General features: G+C 40.8%; 1 protein-coding gene across 1 annotated transcript in view; it reads left to right on the top strand.

The window, feature by feature from the left end:
• Window positions 1-2,089: 2,089 nt before the first annotated feature.
• BCAS1 (breast carcinoma amplified sequence 1) overlaps window positions 2,090-21,962 on the top strand; it is a 50,154-nt gene continuing 30,281 nt past the window's right edge. Inside the window, exons 1-5 of the mRNA XM_009326758.1 lie at window positions 2,090-2,158; window positions 2,265-2,346; window positions 12,250-12,662; window positions 18,685-18,840; window positions 19,404-19,448. Coding sequence (XP_009325033.1) covers window positions 2,090-2,158; window positions 2,265-2,346; window positions 12,250-12,662; window positions 18,685-18,840; window positions 19,404-19,448 — 765 coding nt within the window. The remainder of the gene's footprint in view (window positions 2,159-2,264; window positions 2,347-12,249; window positions 12,663-18,684; window positions 18,841-19,403; window positions 19,449-21,962) is intronic.

Below are 21,962 nucleotides of genomic sequence, written 5' to 3'. Positions count from 1 at the left end.
GAATGGAAAACAAAAGTAAATCCTCCAGATTCAACCAGATACTAAATTATTTGCCTCTTGTTTTCTTCTCTTCCGCTCGGATAATACTTAAAGTTGCTAGGAAACAGAATTACATAGCAAGGACAAGAGGCCATTGTACATCCATGGGGAAACGTTGGCTGTTTTCCACCATAAATCAGAAGTTCTGATTTATAGTGGAAATATCAGCTGAGAAGATAAAATCCCGGTAAAATGACTCTGCACTCTGAAATCAAGGCTCAGTCCTACAGCCACTATTTATGCAGCGATTCGCAGCAGCGCACGACTGCAGTTCATGTTTCAGTGTCAGTGGGGGCCATTCAGTGTCCAGCGCGGCGCTAGGCACTTAGCAGAGAACAATAACCATCTCTGGAGAGAGGCCCAGCTTGGATTTCACATCAGCTAGGGTGCAGCATAAAATAGAAACCAGATCTGGACCATCCCTATAAAGCAAAGGTTTGTAGATTGGGGTTAGCAAAAAACCACAACCAGCTAGAGCTCTGTAAACAGTAACTGGAAGCAGACGCCTGGGGCTGTGGGCTGAAAGAAGAGCTGCCCCCAGTTCTCGCATTCAAATTCTAGTGATTTAGCAAGACTACTCTTTTCCTTCTTTTCTCCAATATCCAGGGGCTGTTTAAATAAAACACTAAAGAAGTTGTTCTCATCCATACCTCTGCAGCTTCACTGATTCATACAGGCATAAGCCAGAGCAATAATAAAACAGAAGAAGAGCACTTGATACCCATGGTGGCTGCGCAGGACATCCAACAGGATAAGCACTGAGGCTGGAGCTGGCTCCAGCCCTCTGCCTTCCTCTCTTTGGATACCTTCCTCTTTCAAGGTGTGGCTCAGAATAGTTTCTCCTTATTGTTTATTTGTGTAGCTTTAACAGTATATATACATATATATCCTGAGCCAAAGTCAATAGGAACCTTTCTCTTAACTTCAATCTGGTTTGCCCTTCAACCATGTTGCAGGGAGTGTGTTTGGCCCCAAAGAATTTACAGTCCTAAAGCATAGGGAGCTCAGAGGGTACATAAATGTATTTTCAATGAAGGGGAAAAGAAAAGAAAAAAAAACAAAACAAAAAAACCCAACAGGTTTATGTGCACTTGTACATAGGAAAGAGGCTAAAATAGAATCAAACACATTGCTCCTGAAACAAAGTTTAAAGAAATCAGAACAGTTTCAGTAAGTCTTGAATGGACTAATAGTAATTAACTAGCTAAGATTATGCCTGGATTGTAGTCACAGCTGTGACCCCAGTAGGTATGAACATAAGAAAGCCATTTTAAACTGGCTAACTTGGGTATCAGTAGTGCCACACCTGTGGCAACACAAGATGCTTGAAAAATGCATCCAGGACCGCAGATGAATGCTGCGGTGGCTGGTTCATGCTGTCTCTGACTTGCTGCAGCTACAGTCTTGGCAGTACTCGAACTAGCCAAGGAAATGTAGCTCAGTTACTTCTGTGAGCTGCAGTCGACTGGTGAAGCTATCTAGAGCAGACCAAATACTTCCACAGCCACAGGCGAGAATTTTACCCAGAGGATTTGTTATACGTAACTGCAGGACATACGGGGCCTAATTCTCAGAATTTACATGCATGATGTCTTTACATGCTGCCTCTTTTCTCTCTTCTTTTTTTTAAATGAAAACCAAACAAAAATGTAAAACCCCACCACGCTGCTGTAATTTATTCATATATTTTGGTCTTCTTCACTTTATTCTGCTGCTAGCTCCATGTTACTATCTACTGAGTCCTAATGGATGATGCAGGTGTGATTGCATCCAGTCTTCCTCATCAAACAAGAAAAGTTTGTTAGGTTGTACCATTTTTAGTGAGCAGCTGTGAGCCCCTATGCATAACTGGGTTTGAGTAAGACTGGTTGGTGCAGACTGATGACTAGGGCAGGTGCCTTTGGGAAAGCAGGTGGGACTTATCAGGAATTTAAACAGTCTCTCAAGGTCTGTCTCATTGGCTGTCTCTTAATTTGAATTAGGCAGTAAATTCATATTAATGAGAAACAAAGGGTGATCTGGTTTGTTTTTTCTCCACCTTACAGGAACCATGGGGAATACAATGAGTGTCCCAGAGGAAGCTGAAGAAGACAATACGTGCACAGTGAAGAGCTATCAGGTAAGCAAGAGTTGCCCACTCTCATCTCCCCTGGCTATTGCAATATTGTAAATTTCAGATCCCATGATGTACCCAGTCCTAAGAACTGTAATATTTGCTATTTCAGGCTCTATCTGAATCTCCTGACAATATTAAAAGTGGATCCGTTGCATTTGTTCAGACTCCTTCTCCTGCAATGAACGGTGAAGGTACGTACTGGGAAAGGGTGGCATATTTGCACTTCTTTTGCCACCAGACAGGTAGAGAGAGGTTTATATTGGAGCAACAATAAATATTGGTGTATGGTCTCAAATTAAAAGATGAGCCCATGTTTCAGCTCTTACTTGTGAATCAGTACATGTGGTTTTTCAGAAGCTTGAGAGTTTAAAGATAATGAAGAAAAACAGGAAAATATTTCCAAAGTCTTCTGGAAGAAGACTTTGTTTTATTGTTCTAAGAATTTGGTTCTGTACCTGGTCCACAAAAAGTGGTTTTATAGACTGAAGACTTTGGTTAAGGTGAAGTATTACAGGGCAGGAGTGGTTTGGCACTGGTCCCTTTCAGATTGCTGCACAAACCTCAGGGTGTCCTGTGATAAACTACCTCTGCTTGGGCTCTGGTGGAAATAGTGCCTCTAACAAGCCTTGGAGGAATCATTGCTGCAAGGCGCACAAACTGGGGCTCCTGAAAGGGGCATGATGCAGCAACGGCACCAATGCAAGGATCAGTGGCCTGTTAGTGAAGTTTTGTGTTTGTGGGGGACACAATGAAATGGTGTTTTGCGGACTGGCATAAGAGAGTGGTTCATGTGTTGGAAGGGGAAGCAAGTTGTCTTTAAATAATGTCATGGCATCCCTGCTGCTAGCAGGGAGTTACCAGGTGATGTCGTTGTGCTCGGATGCCAGATTGAAATATCCACTGGTGTGGAAACTGATAGTCTGGAGGGGATGTAGGAGACAATAAAACAAAAAAAAGGGGGGGGGGGAAACGGCACACTGGATGCATTGAAAAATGTACATTTATGCAGGCTAGAAACTGAATTTGTTGAGCTTTAAAATATTCCCCAACTACTGTGGAGGAGTAACCTTTGCAAAGCAAATGTTTGTGCTGTTAATTAGGCTGCTTTGCTTTGCCAAACCTGTTCTCTGGTCACAGTGGGCACAACTCTGGGACTATATAGAAACTGGGCTGTTATATGGAGAGCCACTATAATTTTCTGGTTATAATAGAAATCAACAATATGCCCTAGACATAAGGGTCTGTCCCCAAATTGCCTAATAATGATACCTAAAGATAAGCAGCCTAGAACAGTACAAAGCTTTGCAGAAATTTAGTATCTTGGGATGGATAGAGTAGGTAAGACAGTAATGGGCTGGAAAAAAGACTATTGTATTGCTCCAGGTAACACTGATCTGCTTACCAATGAGCTCAATGCATCTCACTTGATTTAGTTTTTGAAGGAGCTTGAGGAAGGCGTTTCAAGGGATACCTGGGATTGGCACAGCAGGAGTTCACCCTGCTGATCTGGCATTTACATGATTCCGAGGGGTGCTTACCAAGTTCCCCAGGTTGTTACGATATTGAGTGTAGGAAAGGGTGATGGAATCATACAAGCCCAAAAGAAACGTATTAGTGTAAATTATTTAAAGCCCAGAGTAATATTGTATTAAGGTGACAAAGGGAAAAAGAAGGGAGTATAAAACTGCTTTGGGGGGGACTTCTTTTGGTGACTGCAATAAAAGACATTCTTTTAAAACATTCTGCGTGCACTTAGCCTTCTGGGCTGGTTACAAAAAAAGAAATAAAATTAAAAATAAAATCCAGGCCCTAGCTACAGATTCTCATCCACAAGATTGTTAAGTCTTATAAACCACCTCTGCATTTTTTTGTGAAACTGTATTTCTGATGCTTTCAGTAGCAATTTTAACAAATGATGAAATGTGAGCACCTCTTTGTTCATCTAAACTTTTCCATCTTGTTCTCTGATTTCTGGTCCTGTGTTCTTGAGTAGGTGCATTGCTTTGACTTCAAAGATACCAAACAATTATTTGTTAAGGGATTTTTTTTTCTGTCCTGTTTGTCATTTAGAAGTAGTGATTTGCTGGGAAAAGTACTGTAAGGTGGTAGGCATTTTACCTGCAGTGATATAACATAATTGCCTCTGGACCTGAGTTTTTGGGGTGAAATGCCACTTCTGATCCTGAACTGGGCCTTAGTGGTACCTTTCATATATAGAAACCTTCCTGGCTCTCATTCTAGAGGTAGTAGACCTTCTTGAAGAGAGCAGAGTATGTCTAATATGCAGAGAGATCTTAGTAAACAAAATTTAACTGTGTCAACTACCTGTGTTTGAGTTCTAGGGAATTTAGGGTATAGCACAGTAATTCATAGAGCTAGATAAGTAACAACTGGGAATGCAGCATGGCTGACAACATTATTACCAAGAAGTCAGTCCTATTTACCAGAATTTATTCAAACTCTGTCACAAGACTGATGTTGTAACCCTGATCACCTCTCTCCTGTTACTGTTATAGGATGTATTAGGTATTACTCAGCTACTGCCAGGGCAACAAGAGCATGGTGGGGGACGATGACGACTTGTTTCTCTTTCTCTGTATGCTAATGAAATAAAATCAATATGCCCTTATTATGTATAAACTGTGGGTGTTAGTGTAGAAATTGAATAGTTGGTGGGTAAATCACTACTCAGCAAGTGCACCCCATTTCAGACCTATTTGGATGGTCTTTATAGCAGGACAGCAACCAGGTTTTCAAGCGATCACACCAGTGGCAGGGCTGGACCTTGGGCTCCCCATGGAAAGGTGCCTGTCAGCAGCTGAGCCCCGCTTCCAATGTTGGCATCTTGACAATCTGGTGTGAACTACATGGCCTGAGTATTAAAAATTTGGCTCCAAGTGGAGATAACTTTTCGAAACTACATATTCATGGGCAATCGCTCTCATCCATGGACATGTCTCTCCCCACCTTTCAGCACCTCATCAATTTCTCCTTCCATCTCTTGTTGGCTTTGGAGCCTTTTTGAGCAGCATTGCTTCAGTTCACATCTCTGCAGATTCAGCCATGTTAATTTTACCAGTGTTTCCCTTGCATAGGTTTTCTTTCTGTTTTCAGAATACAATAAAAACTAACAATTTTCTCCAATCTCTGTAAGGAAAGAAAATATTATTTTGTTATTCATTGTTAAGAGAACCCTCTCAGCCTGTTACATCCCATTGAAAAATCTAAGCTTAGACAAAAATAATCAAAGACTGGAATGGCAATTGCAGATGGTACTGATTACAGTTCAGAATCTCTGTTCCGTGGCTAATTTCCTAATGTTATCTAGCTATAATAAGTCAGTTTAAACAGTTGCCTACTAGAAAATAGAAGCCCGTAGCTGTGTGTTTCTGCTGGTGTAAACCAGCAGAGTTCTGGGAAGTAAATAAAAGCCAGATGATTTACACTGTCTGAAGACCTAGAAAGTAAGCGAGCATTTTACTCTTAATATATAAAATGAAGCATATGGCATTGTTTTACTTAAATGGATTACCTAATTAATGTAATTACTAAATTGGTTTAAGTAGCAAGTTGAAAAATTGGACTGTCCTGTGTTGATATTACTTGTATTTTAACTTTATTAATGTTTAAAAAGCAGTTAAAATCATTAACTATTTAGATAACACTGAAATCTCACTGGTTTGTGTAATGTGATCAAGGTTTTGGTGAAATAAAAGTGCAAGCGCTGTTTGGAGATAGAAGTTATTCCTACAGAAAATGATAGTATTTCTAAAATGAAATAATGCAAGAAATAGTACTGTAATCTACTTTATGGTCATAAAGCGAGCACTTCTGGAGAAGGCAAAAGAGCTGCAAAAAAGGCAAGTGAAGCAAGAGGATTTTATTAATAGTGTTAGATGTATGTTTGTGGTCTTTGTCTTGTTAGTTTGCATTTCTGTGATTGCCAGTGATCTGACCATGTGCTGTGCATTAAATGGTATAGTTGATAAATGAGTCTATGAAATCTATATCTGCTAACATGATGAAAAAAGAATCCAGAGAGTTAACTTAATATGACCAGAGGAAGTAATGTTATTTGGAAGACCCCCGTCACCATCTGCTTCACATCTGGGTGAGCAGATTGGTGGCTGGTTCCTGACATTTGCTGCTTCTGCTCAAACAGGCTGACAGATGTGTGGACTCAGGGATTCTTTCCATGGCTTGCCTTTCCTGCTCCTATTGATTATCGGGGCTGCAGACATTGCACAGAGTGCTAGCATCCACCGTCTCCTCCTGTACTGCCATTTAAATAGTAGTGGTGCCCTTACTGCTACTTCATGCAAGCAAAAGGATAACAAATTTGATCCTGACTCTTCCTACTGTTTTGTGTTGGCCTTTTTGAACTTTAAGTAATATGAGTACTTGGTGGACAACAGGTAAAGGGAAGAAGGCCAGAACTAAGACGCATATCTCCGAGATTTGCACTACATAGAGCAGAAATGTATCAGGAGGACAAAATGGGAAAAATTTTGTTTGTGTTTGGGCGGCAATTACATGCAGATTAAAACATGACTGGCTCATAAAAAGAAAGATTACGCAGGGAATAAAAGTTCAGTTAAGATGCAACTCCTTTGTTCCAGAGCATAAATCTGATTAAGCAAATTCTGCTACTAGCCAGTATCTAACAGAAATGGGTGTATAGCAATAACTCTGTGCCTGTAAGGTGTGAAACACAGTGTGTTTTAGTTGGGTTTTTTTTTGAAGAATGGTCATTACTATTCTTGCTGCTAGCTTCTCTTCCCCTATTTCCATTAATATCAGTAAATCTGTTGGGTAAATAACAATGCTAGTTAACTTAGTGAAACAAAATTATTCTTAGAGCATAAATGTACTGTCAACTTTATTTGCATGGAATAGTTGAGCAAGACTGCAAAAGAATATTAGTATGTTTTTTCTTTTTTAAGAAAGGGGGCAAATGTCTTATTTTGGAATTCTCTAATGCTTCTGAAAACTCAGTCATTTAGTCTTGTCACAACAGTTTTTGGGGGTCTCCCACACAAACATGAGGTATGCTTGGAGATCTGAAAATTTTACATCTACTGTAGCATTATGATACCAACTTGGTTCTGAATAATGGAAGGAAAAATTAATTTATGCAATATCTATAAAAATATATCAGAAATGTAAATTAGAAAATTCACTCTTTGTTGCTAGGTATTTAGATTTTTAAGCCTAGTATTTGCTGCAGTAATTCATTCAGGGCTATTATAATCCATTGTGCTGGCCTACACTGATGGACTTCTTAGTGCCAAATGTTGCCTTGTAGCCCTTAACGGTTCCTTCATGGCCATTAAAATCTATTGTCTCCATGATTATTTAAACTCCAGGGAACAAGATAATGCTGTGGTACTATAATTACATTGCTAAGCAAAGTATCTGTTTAAGTGGCTTGTATTCAAAATAGTCAAAGGTACTAAAACTGTATTTGTAGTTAATGTTGCTCCATTCAGTTTCAAAAAAAAAAAGATTTTTTTTCTATTGTCAAAAGCAACAACTTCAGAAAACATTTTCTCCTAGCATTTATTTTATGGCATGTTCACATGCTAGTGGCCTACAAAAGGAGATGTTTATGCTGAAGACTTTGCCAGTTCAAGTTGTTCCTCATTCAACAGCTAAAAATTACTTGCACTGTGAAAGAGTCAGTAGGATAAATGGCAGGAAGTGAGAAGCTGCCAATGTAAGACATCACAGGACCTTATTTTATATATTCCCTATGTGTAAGTATTAGCCATGAGGGTGCATATCACTGCTGAAGCCAGACTAGCAATCAAAGGCTAAGGAAAAGGAAAGGAGCATGTTTTAAGAAAGCACCTGAAGGATTTATCTTGGGCAAACTGAGCATCAAAAATAGATGCCTGCCTAGTACATGGCTTAGGCTGCTGCCAGGAATAAAAAGAGCAAACTAAGCTTCAGAGAAAATCACGTTATAGTGGAGGAGGGGGGAAGGCAATCTGGAAGTGCTGGACAGAATTGCTTTTGGTCCCACTTGAGGGAGTTTGGCTGCCATCTGTTATGTGCACCAGGCTGAAGTCTGGTTATATTCCCACTGATTAGCAAAAGCAAATCAGCTGACAAAAGCTCAGGCAGCCTTTTCATTTATGTCGGACTGGCGGCTCTGAACTTCCTTTCATGTCAGTCACATCCTCAGGATTCCTGCCTGCATCTGCCGTTCCCTCTGGTCAAGTGCTGTATCTTGGTCCCAAACACATGTGAAATAGGTGCTTTGCTGCAGGCGCTCTATACCAATGTTTTCTGAGCTCTGCTGCCTGCCCATGGGGTTCTGGGTACACTAGATCCCATAATGAACAGAAATAATTCCATACCTATATGGTCAATTTTGCAGCTCGTGTGGTCAACTTAAAGCCTCTGCTCACCTCAAGGCTTTGTCCATTATAATATTTTATTTGCTGGTTCTGTCTACTAAAACCTAAGCACTTTTTAAAATTCAGTGCTAATTCTGCAGACTTGGTCCCATTCTGTGTCAGCAAACATAGTGCTGTTCTTCATCCTCAGCCTATGGAAGTGCTTAATGCTAAAGTCAAGGATACGAAAGGAAAGGGTACAAAGTCTGTCAGCAATTACTTCTGGGCAGGGAAATGGTACTGATATAATATGGCGCTAACCATTACTCTTCTCTGTACAGTTTTTCTTGTAAGACAAAGAAAAAATGTTGGTCTATTCTAGCAAATTTCAGAAAAAATATTCTTATTTTGAGTGTGTTCTTACACACTATAGTGGCTTTGTGCAGTATTGCCTTTTTAACATATCCTGATGAAGGGAAAGGACAAATCTTCTGTAGTGTTGACTGTCTTTTGTTAAATACTTGAAAGGAAAGTGCCTGTGTAGTAGTAGTATGAAATGCAATCTCACAGCAGTGCTGTAAATTGTATATTGATTTTAGTTTCAGAGCAGTTATTAATCTCATTCAGAATGAGCAGCTTTGATCTACTTGCAGACCTGGCCTAGAATTTTTGAGGTTTTGCTTCTATTCCTAATTCTACCTCTGGATTGTGGAATAATTTTGGAAAGAATGGCACTTCTGTGTCTCCTTAAAAACAAAAATATGATGCACTTTTCATCCAAATACTGTCATTTCAAAGCCTTTCTCCTTTACAGTTTGCTGCGAATATGGCAAGAGTCAAACTCTTCTGTTCAGCCCACCACAGTAGTGTCTGCTCTCTGGTGGTGGGATCTGCTTTGCCTGGTGTCTGAGCAGACTTTCCCTGAAACAGTTTGAACTGTTTTGACACAAGAGACACGCTGCAGAGCTCATGCCGGTGATATTTTCCAGGTCTTTCATTCCTTCCATGATAATTAGAGATAAAAGGAGCTTGATAGGTTCATGAGCTACTTTTTGTTTGGTTGATTTTCTTAATGATGAGCTTATATTCCTATTTTTATACTAAAGACAGTTTTCCTGTGTTTCATTTTTTATCTGTTACATAAAACAGAAGTTCAGCATCTATTACAATTATTTTCCAATGGATATTGTTTCTGCTTTCTCTAGCTGGGGAAGGGTTTGCTTTTTGCTTCCTTCCCAAGTTTCCAACTATAATTAGAAGTTAGTGCTTCAGTTCTTTTTCATATAGTACTACGGGAGGCTTAGGAAACTATAACTGATACTTAGTGGCCCTGACTGAATAACTGAATAGGTGGTTGAGTAGCTAGTTATTTGTACCTTTTCGTTGCAAGTCAGTATGTTGAAATAGGTGCTCATGAAATATTGCAGAAGAATGTTACTGGCAAAGGATTCTTGCCAGCGTGAGTTATTTTCTTACACTAATAGTAACAGAGAGAATCCAGGGAAAGAAATTAGAATGCACACAAAGAAGTGAAAATCTATTTACCCGGACAGAACAGGCTGTACTGAGGTGCTCTGGCCCCTCTGCATGCTTGCATATGCCCAAAACACAATAAGAAAGCAAATGTCAGATTAAGAATGTTAGAAGTAGAGAAGTTAGGTGCCAGCTCTCTGGCAGCTGGTAAAATCCTGGCCGCAGTCGTGAATCCTGATGCCACAGCCCTTACTTTGTCAGCTGTTGCCTCCACTGCTGGCAAGTATTTCAGTAAAGTCACTTGAGATTCATGCTGGCACGCCGCCACGCTCTGGCACTTCTCATCTCTCGGGTGTATGAAGCTCCCACCTCCTGCTAGTCAGGACCAACCCTGAACTGTGAAACAGGAGTCCAGCGGGGACTCTCGGTCACCGAGTTAAGGCCGTGGGGAAGGGGATGTCATGGCTGGATGCTGGGGCTCTGTTCTCCTCCTGCATTTGCCCAGGGACGTGACCAGGGTCCCTGGGCACTGCCGCGGGAGGACAGTATCAAATGGATACAGACACATGTTATACAGTGCCTGCCGATGCTTGCATGTCATTATGCAAAATCCTTGGGGGGGCAGGGGGGAAGTTGGGGTAATTTTCTGTGGAAAGCTAAGGGGTAGTTTTGACAGCTGTGATCTAAAAAGGTTCTGCTTTCTTTATCTTAAAAAGGAATTTAAAAAATGAAACTGAACACTGAAGATCTGTGCTGTGGAAGACAAGCATTTTAGGTTTTGTTGGTATCTGGGGTTTTATTTCTGTTAAAGTAAAATGTGGAGGGCATAATATTGACTAGACTATTACAATTATCATTTGAAATAATTTTAATTTTACACTGAAACTGACAATTTTAAAATTCTAATTTAGCAAGTCAGTTTGAGACTGTCAGTTTTTCACAGTTATAATTAAGTAGATCTAAATTCATCCTTGAAATCTGTGGCGATGATTGACAGGGAAATCAGATATATTCCAGTCAAAGTAGGGAAGAGAAGCTCAAGCTGAGGGGGAGCTGTAAGGTTTACCTCTTGACAAGCCTCCTTTTGTTTACTGGGGTTTCACACCACATAATCTGTGAGTCAATCTTCCATCCACAAAACAGATACAAGAAAGATTTTTTTTTCTTGTCTCTTGTTTCTTTTGTCTCCTGTAAAGCAGGAGCCTTCTCCTCCTGTCTGCATACACAGGATTTAGGGATTTTCACCTCAGCTGTATTATCAGAGTGCCATTGTAATATAAAATAATAAAATACATTTTTAAGAGGAAAGATTTTTTCACATCTGAAGTGTGATGGCCATGTATGTACACAAGTGGGAATTATCTGTGAGAATTTTGAGGGGTGGGGGAATGTGATTAAGGGCCATATTGTTTGTGGATAAAAAGAGTCAGAAATGTAAGGATAAGAAGCCTGGCTCAGATGTGATTTATAAGTATTCAAATCAGGCTTAAGCTAACCTACAGACAATAGAGGAGAAGTGCAAGTAGAAACTGTACTACGGAGAGTAGGCAGCAAGGCAAGGAACAGCGCTGGAAAAATGAATGAAATAAGTTATGACTGCAAAGCCCCGTGGGGAGTTTGGCAAGCCAGGAAACAAAATCAGTCCTTGTGGTTTCCATTCTTTTTTCTCATTTAGCTTTGGCAGAGGAAAGTGTAATATTAATATATAATGTTGTCTCAAGTTTTATTGATTTTATTTTTTGCATATTACTTTAATTGGCAAGTAAATATCCTCAGCATGTCCACTGGGCTAAGCAGTCAAAAACCTGGGCCGTTATCTGACTTTGGCAGCTGAGAGGGGGCTGTGGAGAACATAAAATTTGCACTGACTTCAATGAGGAATGACAGGAAAGAAAATCAGATGGGCAGGTCTGATAGATGAGTGGCAGCTTGTATTTAGTACAGGAGGACAACAGGGTCTCTAAACAAGCTGCACTCTGTGTGGTCCTCCCTGAGGCTCCATGTTTCAGAATTAGTTTATTAAAGAGCAAGGTCACCATGATTAATTGTACAACCAGTATAACTTCTTTGCTGTGCTGGATAATTACTGTTTTATGCTTCTGTTTGTAGTGGATGCAAAGGCAAGTGTTGCACGGGATAATGCGGCCGTTTCTTCCCCGGAGACAATGGAGCAGAGCCCCGTTCCCGACGCGGGCGGGCAGAGTCTCGGGAGCGCTGCCAGGAGAGCTCTGCCATCTGCTAAATCCCGCTCTGTCTTCGCGTTTTCATGGTCTGTACCAGGGCGTACTGAAGATCCAGCTACAGATTCATCAGTTGGATCGGTGAAACTTGATGTCAGCTCAGAGGCGCCCGGAGTGAACAAAGCACCAAGTGACAGCGTGGAGGTTCCCGCAGCAGCTGCACGGGAGGAAGGCGCACATAAAAACCTGACCTGGGCCCCGCCGGCAGCCTCGCTTCGTGACATCGATCTCACAGCATCAGTGACACCTGAGGGAGAGGATGCGGCAGCCTCAAAGCCAAAACAAGTAACCTTCTTTGACAGGATCTTCAAACTGGAGAAGGGAAAGGAAAGGAGTAAAACGCAAATTGATACCCAGGAGGAAAAGCAGACTTCAGACCTTCCTGACGGGCACATCACAGTGAAAGAGGCTGCTGGATTACAGAGCACATCAAACAGTGTCCCACAGGGGAAGGCAAGTGCTTGAGTAGGAATATCCATTTCACTCTTAATGAAACCTCTTAGGAATATTAATAGCGCAGGACAACTTAATGTCATGATGGCTGTGTGAATGAATCGGGGCTGCTCTTAAAAGTATTGCAGGTAACCCCTGCAGGGGTGGCTGAATAAAGGTATGGCAGAAGAAGCTGTGGTGGAGTGGCAATAGCTCTGATGTCTGCCTCGTGACTAAATGCTGACATCTGACCTCGAGTTTAAATTCATTTGTATTTCTCTTGAAAGGTTTGGGCACGATAGCTGTGTTCATGCGCCAATTGCTGGGATGATGAACAGCAGCCAGCTACAAATGAAAGCAAAAATACCCGAAAGTAAAATTGTTTCTTTGCTTTAGGAGCTTGGACTTTGACACTGGATCATTTTAAAGTTCTTTAGCGTGTTTTGTGCCATTCTTAAAAGTCACTCTTCTTGAGCAATAGCTGCTTGTTGCATACTCTACATACCAGAATAAGGAATATTATGCAGTAGCAATTTTTGCACTCTTAGCTATTGTGATTTTTTTAGTCAATGAAACGTGGTCCCTTAGAATTGAATTTACAGGATAAGAAGGAGATATAAGAAATTAAGTAACTTATCTGAGAGAGCATGCTAATCAAAGAAAGGAGCTGAAAACAGACATGAGTTTAGATTTTACAATTCCTGCAAAGTTTGATATCGGTAACTATAGTGTAGGATTATTTTTCAGGTAGTTAACTACTGAAAAAGTCCATCCCCTGGATGGGGATAAGTGACATAACTCTTATTAGTTCTGCTGGAGAGATGCCAGTATACACTATTTGGTGATCTAGCTCAAATCCTGTCCAACATCAGGAACGGGAGAGAGAATCTAGCTGCATGGCCCCCTCATCAGAATCTATGTGTAAATGCCATTTTAATAGTAACTGCTTTTATTGGCCTAGTTCAGGCTTACAAATAAGACTGCTGTATGATTGCTAATGCTTTGAGTAGTGTTGAACATAGTTCATAAGATGCTCACTGTTTGCACTGACGACACTGCAGGTTGTCCCCAAAAGTCTCTTCAATTTCTATTCTTCTACCTTGTCTTCTCTCTTATGGCTCCTCAAATCTGAAGATCACATTTCTTGTATAAACTTATAAATTGTAATATTTTTCTGAAGATTCATTTGTAAGACTAAACAGTTGCAGGGTGAATAATTCAGAATGAATAATCTATTTAGTGCATACTAGCACCTCTGCTTGTAGCTTATAAGACCGAAGCCTTTCAACACTAAATTCCTGCAGATATTTTTGATTAATACACACAAAGAATAAGTTTTGCCTGTGGCTTGCAAGAATTGTGACTTTTACAACCAAATGCAAAATTCATAATTTCTTATTTTGCTGTGATTGCAGACTACAGAGTGTGAAAGGTCATGGTTCATGCTGTTGAAGTAGTACAGTGTGAAACTCTCTGTAATGAAATAACAATCTGAAGTAGCTTTAACCAGAAGTCAGAGTTAAACATTTGCTGGTAGCAAATAGTCATGTTGGGAAAGCTCAAGTAAGCGTTTGTAATGGGCAACCGTCAGGGGACAGGACGAGACAATCTAAATCTTCTGCCAGTTCAAACAGATACTAGAAGCACTGTTCATTCAGATCAAGCTTTTTTATACCAATAATGCCTAGCTTTCTTATTAATTTTGAATTCTGTTCCAGTCTTCAGCTTATACCTATCCGCATCCTGAGCCTCACTAACGGGAATAATCTGGAAATCCCAGGCACTCATCAGCTGTAGGTTATGTTTGGTATGTGTGTAAGTGCTTGCAGGATCTAGCCCACACAGCAGCTTTTTGGTGCCTGGGGGCCTGCTTGAGGACAGGTCTCCTGTTTAACAACAGTGCCTGTACATCTTTTACACGTGTCCTTAAAGCTGTACCACTAAAAACCTTTGAGGACTCACAAAATCGGGGTTCAAGTCACTCAGTGTAAATGAGTGGCAGAACTGTATCACAGGGGAGAGTGAAATTTTAACCTCATCCTTGAATTTCTGGACTATAATTTTTGTCTTTTATTCTTCAAATACGAAAAGGAGTGTATGTTGGGGGCAGAGAGAAGTTAAGGACCTTTTCTGGGAAAATTTGTCAACTAAACACTTTCTGATATTTTGCCAACTTTACTTTAACTCCTTTTCTAAAACAAAGGTTTGGCTCTGCCTTGTAGCACAGTTGCCTTACTGTTCATTCAGATCAAGCTTTTTTATACCAATAATGCCTAGCTTTCTTATTAATTTTGAATTCTGTTCCAGTCTTCAGCTTATACCTATCCGCATCCTGAGCCTCACTAACGGGAATAATCTGGAAATCCCAGGCACTCATCAGCTGTAGGTTATGTTTGGTATGTGTGTAAGTGCTTGCAGGATCTAGCCCACACAGCAGCTTTTTGGTGCCTGGGGGCCTGCTTGAGGACAGGTCTCCTGTTTAACAACAGTGCCTGTACATCTTTTACACGTGTCCTTAAAGCTGTACCACTAAAAACCTTTGAGGACTCACAAAATCGGGGTTCAAGTCGCTCAGTGTAAATGAGTGGCAGAACTGTATCACAGGGGAGAGTGAAATTTTAACCTCATCCTTGAATTTCTGGACTATAATTTTTGTCTTTTATTCTTCAAATACGAAAAGGAGTGTATGTTGGGGGCAGAGAGAAGTTAAGGACCTTTTCTGGGAAAAATATGTCAACTAAACACTTCTGATATGTTGCCAAACTTACTTTAACTCCATTTCTAAAACAAAGGCTGTGGCTCTGCCTTGTAGCACAGTTGCCTTCTGTTCCCTCTAAAGTTGCTAGTTCTCATGTAGGATGGGAGAACGACCAAGTCTAATTAAATTGCTGTTACTGTAGTAACTACAAACTGTTACCAAATAATTGTACTAAAAATCCAGATATTGCTGCCAACAGTTTCTTTTTTCTTTTTTTTGGTGGATTATGACTCGTAGTATCTGTAAAAGCTAAAGGCAAAGCAAATTTTCCCTGAATTGAGTGCCAACACAAAACAGCATTGCTGGTAAGTAAGAGAGAGGCTCCACAGTTGTAGCTTAAGAGCTGCACAAACATTCTGTGTTTGGTGAACCACTCTTTATTTTTGTGGTCTACAAAACTACATTCAGAACACAGCATAATTAAAACAAGGACAGAATTCATGAATTCATGAAGCATTTACTATGTAAGCCAAAGAAAAGATAAATTATATGCCTGAAATGTTTCACTGAGCCATGATTCATACAAACAAAAGTGCTGGCAGGAATACATTCTTTTGATATGTTTTTCTAATGACTGAACTGAAACTACAGTATAAGTATTTAAGGTGTTTATTACCCCCAAATTTGGCTCCTCAAAGGAATGAATTGAACATTTACATAGTATCTGTTAACTTCTAATACTGACTTTCTTCCGTTGTTTCTAGAGTTTTCTTTCCTTATTTGCCTCCGGGGCTTTGCACAGCATATTATGCAGTGAGCTGCTACAGAGGTTTTTGTGGTTATTTGACTATGGCTCTGAAAATGTGATGTTGTAGGACTCCACATTATCTCTCCCTGATTTATATGCTGATGGCCTGAGTCTGTGCTCCTTCCTACAGCAGTATTCCCACGAAAGCGCAGGATGGATCACAGCATCTATCAAAGTCCAGATTTGAGCTGTATCTCGGTTGCTAATGGCAGCCTTGGCTTTGGAATCCTGGAGTAGGGTTCCTCGTGCAGTAGTGGGTTATTATGGGGCCCATTTGTGCTCCACAGATCAGACTTTGGGGATTTTTGGATGGCGTCATGCCTCAAGCTCTGCACAGTCTGCAGTAACTTTAATTTCTGCAGGGCGAAGTGTGGCTTTAGCAGGGAGATACCCTGGAACAGCTAGTGCTGCCAGTGGTGGTACCTGTTGCCTCTGCAGTCGTCCCAGTTGGTATCTGCTGCTGATAACAGCTGCTCGCTATGGTGCTTGGCAAAAAGATCCCTTCCTCCTAAACAGAGTGCAGCCCAACACCAACCACCAAGCTTGGGCTTCTGGGTGTAAAAAAAAGTTTGCTATTTTTGTTTGACAGCATCAAGTAGTAAAGATTTTGATAGCATCAAGTACTTCAGTTATGAAGCCAGTTTTGTTTAGCAACGTATTTTCTGCCTCCTGCTTCTTTGGTCTCTTGCCTCACACCTTTGTTGTCCCTTTAATATCTGAAATAGAGCCGGCATTTTTCATGTGACTGGAGCTCTTTAGATGGTGTCCCTGGAAGCAGGGCTGCCAAAGCTGGCGTGGCCACGCGTGTTCTGCATGGGACATATTGTTCTTGGAGCCACTCTGGCCCGTAACTGGCAGCTGGACAAAGTGGTGTGTTAGACCCTTGTAAGAAACTTCTAAATAGCCTGTTGAAGCACTCTGAACTACTGTGCTGTGTTTCTTCCTGGGTAAACTTGGAAAACGGTGGGTGGAGAATTACAGAAGTCTGTTCTTGTAAGTAAAACCTTGCATATTTTAACTCTTTAAATGCTGCATGGAGATTGGCCACTCCATGCTCATCTTTCCTGATGCCAAATTAGCCCTCTGAAGTTTTAAAACATTTATGCATCTTTAGTCTACTCCTTCCTTTAGTGAGCTACAGAAATGTATGTCCTCTGCAAATCCTATACAAATATTGTGGAGTTTTTTTTAATCGCCTAGTACAGGGAAAAGTTCTCAGAGTATAATTTTATTTTAACTTTTCCTGGTAAAAATGGCACTGAACAACTATGTTTAACTGCCAGGTTAGGAAAAAACCCTTGGTGTCACTTAGACCTCCAGGCAGTCTTTGAGAGCAGCGATTCAAAGATGCTGTTTACTGGAGACACCTGGACAGGCTCATCAGTTTTATTTCTTGTCCTGATTTTTTTTCTCTGGAGTAATCCGGGCATCTAGTATCCTAATAACTGCTTCTCTAGTCACTGTTTCCTAAGTGACCAGATGTGTACTGCTGTCTAAATAGTTGGGGATGCTAACTTCTGCTGAACAATTATGGCATTGCTATGATTGTCTGATCAATGATGTCTCAAATCCCCTACCAAAGTCAAGGCCGCCCTCATGCTAGGCACAATTTACTTTAATAATAATTAACAAATCCAGCCCTGCACTTACAATGTAGACAGATAGACAAAAGGGAGGAGGATTATTGGTAACAGACTTGGCCATTACTAGCCAGATATAGTACTCTTAAATATTAAAAAAGGAAATGCTGAATGGGACATGAGGACTTGTCTCAAGTTGCTCTCTCCTCCACAACATTTGTGTTGGCTTTACCTGTGCAGGCTCAAGGCAAAAGTGGCCAGAATGGCAGGCAAATACAGCGTAAAAGGGTGCCAAACTCTCCAAAACTGGTCCAAGAAGAGTTTTTTAAAAACCAGACCCTTGTTTAGGTGCCTAAACAGAAACTGAGTAACTTAATATTACATACTTGTGAGTGCTTGAGCACTGGAAAACTATTTTTGGGCTCTGGGAACTGTAATTCCAGGAAGAGAGGGGGCAGCTCCATCTGGCTCAGAAGAATTACTTTGGGGGGTTGCTTTTTTCCTTCTTTTAATCTGTACCATGTTTGTGTTTGCTAGATAAAAATTATTTCTGGAATTGCAGAATACAAAGTATCGGAAGCGATTTTTGTATGGTACAATCAGACACTGAGCCGTCAAAGGCCAAAATCTCAGCGTTTGTTCCTATTCACAAGTTCAGCCTTGAAAAGAGAAAAGCGGTGTTGTTTGGGATGCTGTGTGCAACTTTACTTGTGTTTATTATACTTGGTAGCTGAAAACAATGTTCCTCCAACCAACGGCAAATGCTGAATATATTAGAAAAGAGGGGAAAGAGATGTATAAAAGCTTGATTGTTCTGAATACGTAGGCTGAAGAAGTATGGTTGGAATTAGGGTTGTGACTCTCAGAGCAGCATAATGCAAGTCACAAATGTTACTTTTGCATTCCACTGGAAATTAACCAAGCTAGGACTGAGGAAACTCTGCCCCCTTTTTTTAGGAGATAGATGACCGCAACCAAAAAGACCTACAGCAGGACTCAGCAGGTGTCAACGGTCTCACTGCTGAGCAACCTGAAAAGGCAGAGGTAAAACAAGACAACCCCCAACCAGCTGCTGCAATAGATAACTCCGTCATGAGTTTCCTTAAAACACTGGTAAGCTATTGCCTTTCCTTTTCATCTCTATGCTTTAAATTGCTTATAAAAATCCCATGTGGACATGTTGAGCTAAATGTAACATGTTTGCTGTCACGGGCACTGAGGAGTAATGAAGCCAAACAGATGCTTTGGAGAATGACTTGAGAGCGAGAGAGATGTGTAGGTACAGTCTGGTTATGATCAGATGATGATGACCGACTCTGGAAACTTCCTTTTCTGCATAGATACTGGTAGACCTGGAGGTACTTAGCTGTCTTAAGGATTTTCTGCATGATGAAACTTCATTTTGTAATACCTCTAAAAGTTCATTTTTATGGATTAATTGGATGTATAAGTTTGAATAATATATCTTTGGTCTGGATATTTTTCATTTTAGCCATTGACTTTAAGTTGTTCTCAAGAAACATTGATATTCTAAATTTTCCCACATGGGGGGGAAGCAATATTTGTACTTTCACCTTTGTGCTAGAAGAAGCTGCTAGTTTCAAACATATGATCTTTCAGATCTTTTGAAAGACTGAGTTGGGTGTGACTGTTTGTTTTTCTCAAATACATTTAAGGTCTCCCCAAGCAAAGCTGAAGCCAAAAGTGATTCTGAAGACAAGGTAGGCAGATTCCTCATTCTGTCACTGGTCACTAGATGTTTTTGACACAGGTATTTCCTCTTCATTGTGTTGCTTTTTCCCCAATTTTCCCCATTTGAAGTAATTTAAAATATTTTTCCCCCGAATAAATTTGAAAGGAAGATAAGCATAAACAGTGCAATTCTTCATATTGTATGTTATAATCAAGATCTGAACTGTAGCATTTTCTGCAAGGTTGATGATGACCTGGTAGTGCTTTTTGTTGTTACTCTGACTTGTCCTTGATCTAAAACTACAGGTCCCTGCAGTGAAATCCTCCTGAGTCCACAGAAAACTCCATTTGCTCATAGAGCTGTGCAAAGCTTCAGGTTTTTCATTTCCAGTTGTGTATACGCATGTCTCCTTTATCCCTCTTCACACCTGCTGGAGCTGCCACATCCTGGTAGGGAGGACATGTGAGGTCCCCCTGCCTGTGGCAGCTCTCGGGCTCGGTGGGCAGGAGCCTGCTCCCACCCTCCTGCCCTGCAGTGCATCCACAGCTGCTGCTGGGTCCCCCCTTGGGGTGCAGGAGGATGGGCAAGGATCAGCTTCCCACTGAAATCAATAGAAAGCAGAAGGAGATCCCAACATTTCCTCTTTGGGACTCTTCTGGCTGAAGCACCCCTGTATGGACTGTGCTACAGTCAGGGCTGATGGGCTGTTCCTATGCAGCGGCTGAAACCTCAGGAGGATGATGGAACTGCTCTGAGCAGGACTGGGACTTGCAGGGAGAGCTGTCCTTCCCTGACTGCTCAGGATTTTTCCCTTTACTTGCAGAGATGAGGATCAGGGTTTTTTTTTAAGCGGGGTGAATTGAACGCTCAAGCTGTTCTAGTACAATGCATCAGCCTGACTGCAAGTGTGTGATGTTCCCACCGGGAACCGAAATCCATATTGGCTGGACAGGTACAGAACCAGTCTGAGAAATGCTGCTCCGTGTAACAGGCAGATGTGGCTTCTTGCTTTCCTCTCTACAAACCATTCGTTCTTGGATTCCACTGGCAAGAGGAAACTTGTTTTTAGTGTCCATGGTCCTTTATATGTGAATTCAGGAAAGCTTCACTATCATAGCTTTCATTTGCTATTAGACATAATGAAAATATCAGATTGATCCAATGTATTTAACAAACTTGTAAAAAAAAAAAGTGGAAAAACCTAAACTGTAAAAATTAAGTTGAAAACATAATCTTCTAAAATGGAAAAATGCAGGTGTTTAAAGACTTCTCCTTTCCTCTTTTTTCCTGTTCTGTTAGTGTCAAAACTTAGAATAGTTTCAAAAGAAACAGAAGTGAGACAACTTGTATTAAGCTGCCTCCTATCTTCTAGTGTTTCAGAGGCTTACAGGCATATCACTGACTGCATAACTGGGAACTTCCAGATTAAATGTCATTACGCATTGTTATTACTATAATAACTAAAGCTTTTCTTGCAATACCTGTGATAAAATTAAACACATAAAGAGTGAAACCCTAAAAAAGGAAATGATCTTTCCATGCAACTATCAGGTAGCCAAAATCACAGGCATCAACACTTGTTTTCTATCCTATTGTCCTTTTTGTCCCATTCAATTTTTTATATAGCCTGGTACTAAAATGGTGAAGTCAGTCTTTACAGAAAACTTGGTGAGTACATGGGGGATACACATCACTCCCCACTTATAGCTCAATAATTCTGGAAAACATCAACCCCAGGGCTGAGGTCTCCCAAGATACCCAGAAAAGGTAGTTATCAAATTGCACTGTTTCAGTAAGACTTGCAGCTCTTTCAACAATTTCTGAAAAATCCAGTTGTTCAGTCCCGTTTGCACACCTGACTTTATCAAGCGCACCCATGTGCTTCTATAACAGGTGCCTGTTGCTGTAGGCGTACTGTCATTTGGAAATAAATATGCTGTTTGGGTTTGGTTTGCTATCACACCTGTAAGGGTAAACAAATCCAGATGACTAGTAGGATATGCAAACTCACTATATAGAGGTTAAGTGGGAGTTGTTTTTTACAAAGAATTCCTTTATCTTCACTATCTTCCTGATACAAAGAATGACATTTTCACTATATCAAAGGAAAAATATGCTTAAAAGGTTAATTTATCTACTGTCATATGGAAAAGCTGCAGATTTTTCAGCTAATGTGTATAACGAAATAATGGTCACTTTTCCCCTGAGAAATAACTTCTGTCTTAACAGTATAGATGTGTTCTTAAGTGAGGCTTTCCCCTTTGTGCTGTCTGAGCCTCTCCTGAATGCCATGGGGCTTTTGCACGGTTTGGCTGGTGCAGGGACCACTGTGCCCTCGAGTCCTGGTCGCGCTTTCATTTTGGCTGTTCGTGCACCCCCTTTGCAGGGAGGAGCTGGGTTTTATCACACAAGGGCTGATACGTTCCCAGTGTCTCTCAGCAGTGCTCTCCCATGGCTAAGAGGACAGACAAGCTTTCTCATAAATCTGAGAAACAGCCACAGCCCGCTTCAGCTTTGCAAGGCATGGCAGCATACTCCCTCC

This window comes from Pygoscelis adeliae, unplaced genomic scaffold (assembly GCF_000699105.1).
Source record: "Pygoscelis adeliae isolate BGI_AS28 unplaced genomic scaffold, ASM69910v1 Scaffold286, whole genome shotgun sequence".
NCBI classification, from domain to species: Eukaryota; Metazoa; Chordata; class Aves; order Sphenisciformes; family Spheniscidae; genus Pygoscelis; species Pygoscelis adeliae.
Note: the sequence above shows the minus strand (reverse complement) of the source record. Positions and strands in the feature narration are given on the sequence as shown.